Source organism: Chinchilla lanigera, unplaced genomic scaffold, assembly GCF_000276665.1.
Source record: "Chinchilla lanigera isolate Chin_1 unplaced genomic scaffold, ChiLan1.0 scaffold00113, whole genome shotgun sequence".
NCBI lineage: Eukaryota > Metazoa > Chordata > Mammalia > Rodentia > Chinchillidae > Chinchilla > Chinchilla lanigera.
Genome location: NW_004955514.1, coordinates 5,334,004 through 5,342,456, shown reverse-complemented (window position 1 = coordinate 5,342,456; position 8,453 = coordinate 5,334,004). Strand labels below are relative to the sequence as shown.

At 57.5% G+C, this 8,453-nt stretch overlaps 1 protein-coding gene and 1 long non-coding RNA gene across 7 annotated transcripts in view; one reads left to right on the top strand and one right to left on the bottom strand.

Annotated features, from left to right (window-relative positions):
• Positions 1–7,241, top strand: part of Zbtb49 (zinc finger and BTB domain containing 49) — a 23,576-nt gene extending 16,335 nt beyond the window's left edge. For 5 of the 6 annotated variants that reach the window (XM_013506837.1, XM_005408833.2, XM_005408835.2 and 2 more), the window contains 4 exons: positions 560–633; positions 2,419–2,501; positions 2,584–2,745; positions 6,247–7,241. In XM_013506837.1, the coding sequence (XP_013362291.1) occupies positions 560–633; positions 2,419–2,501; positions 2,584–2,745; positions 6,247–6,932 (1,005 nt within the window). In that variant the 3' untranslated portion in view covers positions 6,933–7,241. Of the gene's footprint in view, positions 1–559; positions 634–2,418; positions 2,502–2,583; positions 2,826–6,246 lie in introns of all 6 variants that reach the window. The other variant, XM_013506838.1, reaches the window with a different exon arrangement.
• On the bottom strand, positions 278–2,412 carry LOC102026781. Its single transcript, XR_264516.2, has 2 exons — positions 1,179–2,412; positions 278–507 (listed from the first exon to the last, which is right to left on the bottom strand). It is a non-coding gene; the product is annotated as an uncharacterized LOC102026781 (long non-coding RNA).
• Positions 7,242–8,453: the final 1,212 nt, after the last annotated feature.

Below are 8,453 nucleotides of genomic sequence, written 5' to 3'. Positions count from 1 at the left end.
ATTACCTATTGATTCATACATAGAGATCTATTTGGTGATCTCCATCTCAGTATTACTCTTTGCCCTGCTGGCTTCAGAAATTAGGAACAAACGGGCCCTGCCATGCTGTTCTGATGCTCCTGATTTGTATTTTTGCACAAAGGTAAAAATGACCAACCTGCCTGGCAGAGCCAGGTATGCTATACTGCCGGAGGAAATGCTTTCAGCCAACATGGCTCCGTTCTTCATGAACAAAGTCATGTTCTTTACGAGGAAAAGAATACCGTGAATACCAAAATAAGCATGTACAAGTGATTTTTACTTTTTAAAATGACACTGCATGTATGTGGTCCAAATATATCAAGGTCTGTGTAAAATAGAGGCTTGGGAACCAGAGCCACCTTCCAGGGTGCCCAGCCCGTTTACAGGGGGCCCAGCCTCACCCAAGAGTCCTCCTGGGCTGTGCCCACTTCACGTCCAGTTGAGGATGAGCTGCAAGTTGGCCAGATGTCTGTGGAATTTCTGTGACTTAAAAAAAAGAAAGCTTTCATTATGGGTGCGCTCTTTCCTCTCTCTGCAGGCAGGTAACTTGCAGACCCACCTCCGCCGGCACTCTGGGGAGAAGCCGTACATCTGCGAGATCTGCGGAAAGAGGTCAGTGCCTCCTTTCAGTGTTCTGTCCCCGCCACACAAGGGCTCCTGCTGCCGCTGCAGAGCACAGGGCCGGCCACACCCTCGGGCTCTTACGTGACATGCCAGGAGGAGGAGAAGTGAATTCAGAGAAAGAAAATTAGGCCAGGAGTCTCAAGAGTGAAATGGGACTGCATGAAACAAGTTGTTGTATACTAAAACTTTCGCTCATTCCAAAAATGTCCATGGAGAGAGACTAGTGTCCCCAAGGGGGTACTGTCTAGGCGGGGAAACCTGAGGTGAGCGACGAGGCATTGGGAGGGCGGGTGGCAGAAGCGGCCCTGGATCGTGGACCCAAACCAGGTGTGAGCTGGGCGGCAGGAAGGTGCTGAGCCTTGCCAGGTGCATTTTACGGACCTGGCAACAGACTCCAACTGTGGAGCTGGAACGGGTGTGGGTGGCAGCTCGAGTCCTGTGTGCATACCTGGCCCTGCCCAGGGCACAGGCCACAGCTCACCCCCCTCCCCACACCTGGCTGTCTTAGGGCTCAGGCGCTGCCATCTCCTCACCATGGGGTTGGGCTGGCAGTAGCCAGGACAGCCATCACGGGCTGGTGGGCACCCTGCTTCCCCAGTCGCTCGGCATCTGTCAGCTGCCAGCTGTCTGCTCAGTGCTGTGCTGGCAACATAACAAGCAGTACAGATGCTCTGCCTCCGAAGGGTTTGGGGTCAGAGACGGCACAGCCCGGTGGCACCCACAGTCCTCACCGCGCTCTGCAGCACGTCCCGAGGCTCAGGTCAGAACTCCCGTGCTGCCTGGGGTAGGAGACAGAATGAAAGGGACACTGCTGAGCGGACCACAGCCCCCCGCCTGCTGCAGCTGTCTGAACCCTGAAAGCCAAGCTCAGGTCTGGGGGTCATCGGCCCAGGCCTGACCCCCAGGAGCAGAGACCAGTTGCCGCCCAGTGTCCTTTCACCAAGGGCTCCTGAATGTCATTTTCTGCATAGTTTTAAATCACGACCTTCTGAATTTCCTTTCAAATTGTCTCTACACATAGCATCTTCCTCCAGAATGCAACACGCCGTCTGTCGTGCATAGGAAGGTGCACGGGATTTCCACATCCAGGGGCCAAGGGGGGGTCTCTGACTCATCTGGATGGTGACCATCTGCCCCTCAGTTGCCCCACCTGGATGGCCCACACAGCAGTATGGGGTCAGTCAGGTGAGGTGGCAGTTGTCACCTGGCACACAGCAGTCCCTTCTCCCTGTCACAGGGCTGGGTGTGACTGTGTTGTAACTGGGAGACGAGGGGCTTGTTCTGTGGGGCAGTCCGTGAGGCGGGCGAGGCCTCCTCAGGGACCTCCAGGGCTGCTGCTCCACGGCTCCCGATGTCCAGAGCCCCTGTGTGCCCTCACGCTGCAGAAGGGCTGAGCCATAACCAAGCGGGCTGCTGCCCCGACTGTCCCCAGGGACACTGGCAGGACTCAGGCGAGGGGGGGCGTCCCCCTCCTCTGAACTATGCAGCTCCTTTTGATGTCTTTTAGCCGTAGGGAATGGCACTAAACCATGAGGTATCTGGTCTCGTGCTGTATAAATCTTGATGAAGCCAGACAGGAAAAGGATACTCATATCATTTTCTACTTTCCTTGAGAAAGGAGAAGTAAAGCTGTTTTTGTGAATGCGCACGAAATCAGGTCACTGTGACTCCTCCTGACGCAGCAGGGGCGAGGTCGTCTCCTCCGATGACGCCAGCCGGAAAGATCTGCAGCCTTGTCCTGGCTCTTAACTGAACTCTCCAAGTCCATTCCAGGTTTGCAGCCTCTGGCGATGTCCAGCGTCACATCATCATCCACTCAGGGGAGAAGCCACACTTGTGCGACACCTGTGGCCGAGGTGAGGCTGGGCGCCCCCCGCCCCCGGGAAGATTTGGTCACGGGTGTCCCCGCCCTCCGCTCACCACCCTTGTGTCCCTCAGGGTTCAGCAACTTCAGCAACCTGAAGGAGCACAAGAAGACACACACGGCTGACAAGGTGTTCACCTGCGACGAGTGCGGCAAGTCCTTCAACATGCAGAGGAAGCTGGTCAAGCACCGGGTCCGGCACACGGGCGAGCGGCCCTACAGCTGTTCCGCCTGCGGTGAGTGCCGCCGTGGCCAGAGCCGGGCATCCGGGCGCAGAGGGGCTCGTCCCGCCCATCCTCAGCTGGACGGAGTCTGTGTGAGTCACTGTCCCATCACAGGTGAAGAGCAGGTGACGCACATGGTCTCTCCGACACCCTGGTGCCCACATAGCAACACCTGCTGTCCCCAACCCTGGAGCAAAGACCGTCGGGATGGTCCCGGGCACTGAGTGTGGGAAGGGTGCGGGCCACCGAGGGTGCAGATGTGCAGCGGCTCCCACCAGAGGGTGCCCTGGTGGGGCACGGGGCACACACATCAGGGGTGGGGGCAAGGGGTGGGCTCCTTGGGGTCACATCTAGGATGGTAAAGAGGTCATCACAAAGGACAGCAGCAAGTGGGCAGCCCTCAGCCTCACAGTACGTCAGTGCACAGACGGACACAGGACTGAGAGCCGGTCACATGTCGGCCAGGACCTGAACGCCCTCACCCTCGAGATGCTGCCCCTGTATGCCCGTGTGTGCACACAGGACCGGTGCAGCTGGCGGCCGTGGGGTCTAGTGCAGAACTGCATGCTGGCGACATTTAGGGAGTAGTCCCGCTGGGGGAAGGTAGAGGCGGACACCACCTGGGGGGCTCAGCCTAACTGCAGTTGGCGTCATAACCCGGGCAAGAGCTGTGTCCTCAGCTCCCTGTTCTTGTCCACAAAAGATCAGGCATCTCTGTGCCATTCAGATCACACGCAGAAAGTATAGCTTCACACTTTGAAATCTAAATTCAGCCTCAAGTCACTAATACAAACTATCAGGTCCAGGTAATTATCCCAGCTGTGGGCCTGAGGTAAGGTTAAGGCTTCTCTTCCCTCCCCTGTAGGATGTGTCACTACTCCAAGCACGGTCACAGAGGAAGCAGAGACCTTCCCTCCCCACCTTACACCCCCATGCGCCCCCACCCACGAGCCGTGGCCTCTGGCCCCACGTGGTCAGCTTTGGGGGATGGGAGAGAGAAAGCGCAGTGTTCTTGCAAGCCAGGATCGATGTTTCCAACAGCCTTGAGATAACGGTCCCGTAACATAAAACCGATCCATTTCAAGTGACCTGTCAGAAGGGTATAGATACTGACCAAGCTGTATGACTCCCACCACTGTCTAACTTTAGGACCTTTTCAGCACCCCAGAAAGCAGCCCAGATCCCATTCGTGGTCACCCCCTTCCCTGCCTCAGCCACCACGACTCCTGTCTGGGAACTGCCTGTCCCGGCCTTCCTGTAAACGGGGTCCCGAGGCGTGGGGTCTCCTCGTACTTCCTCCGTCTCACATCCCTGCGTCTTCCTGGATGGTTTTCGCATGGCTGTGAGCTCTCATTTTCTCGCAGTACAGATAGGTTCTCCCCGGACAGGTGGCTTCCCGCTCTGAGAGTGGCAGCCTCGGACCTCTTCCTGCTCTGATCATCTCATGGTCCTCTACAGCTGCCCCCCGCGTACCTGACTACCCTCTCCCTGATACAGTTGTGCTCTTCTTGCAAGCGGCCCCTCCCTCTTGTCTTGGGCCAGGCAGCGTTCCCTTTGGGAGGCTCGTTCCTTGGGCCCCACTACCGCGCCAGGGAGCTCTCCTAGTAAATTCAGAGCAGCTGCCCAGTGCCTTGGAGGCAGTGCAGAGTGGAGCCTCCTCTGTGCTGGCAGCGTAGCTGCCCACTGTGTCCCACTGGGCTGACCGCGCAGGAGGCAGGTCCTGCTCCACTGTGCCCTCCCCATGGAGACCCAGAACCGCCCGGCCCCACTCTCCGAGGCATAAGGGGGAAACTTCCCGTCCTCTCCTTTCGTAGCTGTCACTCAGCGCTAACACTCATGCCCCCTGAAATTGTCCCACACTGCCCACAGCTCCATTGAGAATATCTTGAAGCTACAGGAAAACAGAGGCAAAGCCTTCTGCCCAGAGATGTCAGCTGAGCTGTGTTACAGGTCACGTACGGCCACACAGCTGAGAGCAGCAGTAGAGGAGCAGTTAGGAAGTTTCCAATCCAGAAAACAGCATGAGCCTGAGCACGGCACACAGGCCACACAGAAGCCCGTAAAGACGCGCCCGCTGTCGCAGCACACAGACGGGGCAGAGCCGACACGAAGCATTGCCGTGAAACACAGGCAGAGTTCCCAGGCCCGCTGTCTCGCGTGGATATGCACAAGTGCCCGGGTTGAACGGCCGGGTGTTCCCACCTGCTCTGATTGCTCAGAAGCTTGCTTCCGAGTTCCGGGCTGATGTTTGACAGGGCAGGCTGCTGGCAGTTTGGGGTGGTGCCATGGATGGGAACGAGCGCAGAGCTCCACACACACTGTGCCATTACTCTCGGGCCCTCTGTGAGCACGTCGTGACCTCCATGAGTGATTTGGTTTCATTCCTCACCTTCCTGCCTGTCTAACTGTGGCACCAGACCTGTGTGCCAGTCAGAACTCCCTGGGGCCTCAGCAATTCCTTAGCAAGGCACCGTCCCCTAGACAGCTGCAAGTCCCACACACCAGGGGACCGATGCCATGCCACCTGTGGCCCAGAGGGCCCAGCCAGGCGTCGTCACTATACATGGCCCTTGTGCTTTTGACCCCCTGGTGGGCTTCAGCCTCGCCTTCATTCCAGCCAGGCCAAGGAAGACCAAACGCTCTTCCGCCTGCAGGGAAGGTGGAGGCTCACTGGAGACTTGTAAGAACCCCCTTAGCCAAGGCCCGGAGCCACGCACTCGTGAAGGACAGAGCCACAGCCTGTCCGGGTCCCCCCACAGCTGCGCCCAGCTTGCTCTTCCAGGTGCTCCCTCGGCCTCCCCACACTGCAGCACCGCCTGCCGCCCATGCGCACCCTTGCCGCTCCTGAGCATGTGATACGCGCTTGGCCCCAGTAAACGCACTACGCAGAACCTCTAGGGGAGCGCCCAAGAACCAGACACCTCTGCACAGCACAGGGACTGACCCCTCCCCACCGTGAAACATCCAGAAACCACCCCACCCTCACCAAACACATGGGGAAAGGAAATGGCCTGCAGAAGTGTGTGCGCTATCCTGTGAAAAGTGCTTCCTGCTTGATGTTGTGCTGGAGATTGAGCCCTGGGCCTTCGCTCTGAGCTATATCTGCACCCTCCCCCTTTTCTTTCTTTTCTTTTTTGAGACAAGGTCTCACTAAGTGACTGTGTTGCCCAAGCTGGGCTCAAATCTGCCCTCCTCCTGCCTCACGCTCTGAGGCCTGCGAGGTTATAGGCGTGCACCGTCACACTGGGCTGGGAGAGCTGTTCCTGTGGTAAGAGATTGGCTGTTAGACTGGGGACACTCGAATGAAAGGGATGAGGGGCTGTGGGTCCCACCAGGATGTCAGGCGTGGGCACACTGGCTACAGGTAGCTCGGGCACAGGGGACACAGAGGGTCCCTGCAGGACTCGTGCCGAAGCACCCACGCCAGAGGCCCCATTGGAGAGGACCAAAGCTGAAGGCCCCCCCAAGACGCCCAAGTGGCCACTCCTAGTGCCCCTCTCTTTATCTCTGCAGGGAAGTGCTTTGGGGGCTCAGGCGACCTGCGCAGGCACGTGCGCACGCACACCGGGGAGAAGCCCTACACGTGCGACATCTGCAGCAAGTGCTTCACACGCTCCGCCGTGCTGCGGCGCCATAAGAAGATGCATGGCAAGGCGGGCGATGACGGGAGCCCGGACGTGCTGCAGGAGCTGGGCCAGGCCATCGAGGCCCCCGACCTGGACAGGTCACAGAGCTCAGACTCCTTCTCCCAGGACGTGGCTGGGACCCTGATGCCAGGGCCAGGCAAACTCCCCGGCCACACGGCTGACGACTCCGTGACAGAGTTCGATAGCCACTCTGCCGGTGGCTACTGCAAGTTACGCTCCGTGATCCCTACCCACAGCGTGAGCGAGCAGGAGAGGACGAGTCTGAGTCTGGACGCTGGCAAGCTGGCCAAGCCCCCGGTGCCGCAGGCCCCGCACCCCGCCTACACCTACCCGGACATGGATGGCCCAGCCGGCGGCGAGCCCCTGCAGGCTGACAGCATGTGCACGATCCGCTCCTCGCTGGCCACCCTGGACAACCACTGCGGGGACCCCCTGGGCGGCCGGGCGGCCCCCACGGCCTACAGGAACTCAGAGGGCCAGTTCTTCTCCAGCATGACTCTCTGGGGGCTCGCCATGAAGACGCTGCAGAACGAGAACGAGCTGGAGCAGTGATGTCCACCGGCAGAGGGCGCTCCGATGGTGCCACAGGGTGGTGCGGGGGGCACGGAGCACTTGCCGTGATCGGGAGGAAGGCCTGCATGCAGATGCTGGCCAAGCTGCGATCTCAGTCCTTAGTCACGCCAGAGCGTCAGCTACTGTACATAGGGCCATTTCAAGAGAGGATATAATAATTCAGATGTTATTTTTGCATTTTTACAGGATTGAAATTCACAGCATTTGTATTTTTTAAATTTACATAAATTCTATTTGTATATGAAACTTAATTTAATTTGAATAAATGGAACTTGGTTTTCTATATAATATGATGTTTTATCCAGAATTTTAATGAATCTGAGGGCCAGAGTGGTATAAAAAGGAATGGCAATCCCCAGAACCCTGGGCCTCATTCTTGGCACTGCCAAAAAACAAATACAAAGCAGAATCCTTGCTGGTGAGCAAGGGTTGTGCTGCATGCGGATCGGAGTGCAGCCGTCCACCTGCGCAGCGAGCCTCCGGCCTCAGGACAGTGGCTGTCCTGGAGCCACGTCCGGGGGAGGTGGAGGCCAGCACCCAGCCACTCTTCTGGGGTGCTTTCTCCAGCGCAGGTGAGCGCCTGCCAAGGCCCAAACTATCTCATCTACTTGGAGGAACCACCCAGCATCCGGCCAGGACAGGGCTTCTAAACATGTATGTCCTATGGACAGAAATATGACTACAGGCCTCTGGCACCATCTGTGTCCCCACGATGCCACCGTGTGGCCGTCAGTGTCTCCTCAGGTCTCACGCTGTCCCCAGCTGCCAACCCACATCCCGCACAGGAACCTTCCAGACTCAGCTCCTGTCGTCTACGGACTCTGCATACCCCATTCCTCTGCTGCCCAGACTAAACAACCCCCAACCGCTGCCTGCTTCCCCAGTAAGCACTGCAGGGTGCTGCTTCGCGCCAAGTGCTGGGCTCGCTGGAGGCTGGAGGCTGAAGTACGTAAGTATTACTTTGTTTCCCCAGTATGGTCGCTGCATCCAGAGCCTTCTCACTGAGCCACATCCCCAGCCCTTCTGTATTTTTTTTTTAATTTTGAGACAGGGTCTCCCTAAATGATTAAGTTACCCACACTGGCCTCAAATCGGATCCTCCTGCCTCAGCCTCCCAGAGTGCTGGGACTATAGGTGTTCACCACCACACCCAGCATAATTTGATCTTGTGGAATAAAACCTTAGGGGAGATAGGCAAAGCACAGCCTTTTAATTTTGTTTCTATTCCTGTCTACATTTCCTGTTGCCTCCCTTCCTCCCTTTGTCACCCTATGCCCAAAGCCACGCTCTTAAAAAAAAATTCTTTGGAAGAGGTGGGTATGTGTACATGGGACTTGGACACCAAGCTCTGTGGCAGTAGCCCAGGTCTTCGTCCAAGAGTGTGTGTGTGTACATGTGGGTGCGTACATGTGTGTGCATGTGCACATGTGTGTGATGCTTATGTCCACCACACACAACACTGACCCCCCGTCAGGAAGGAGAATGGACCGTGTCCCACTC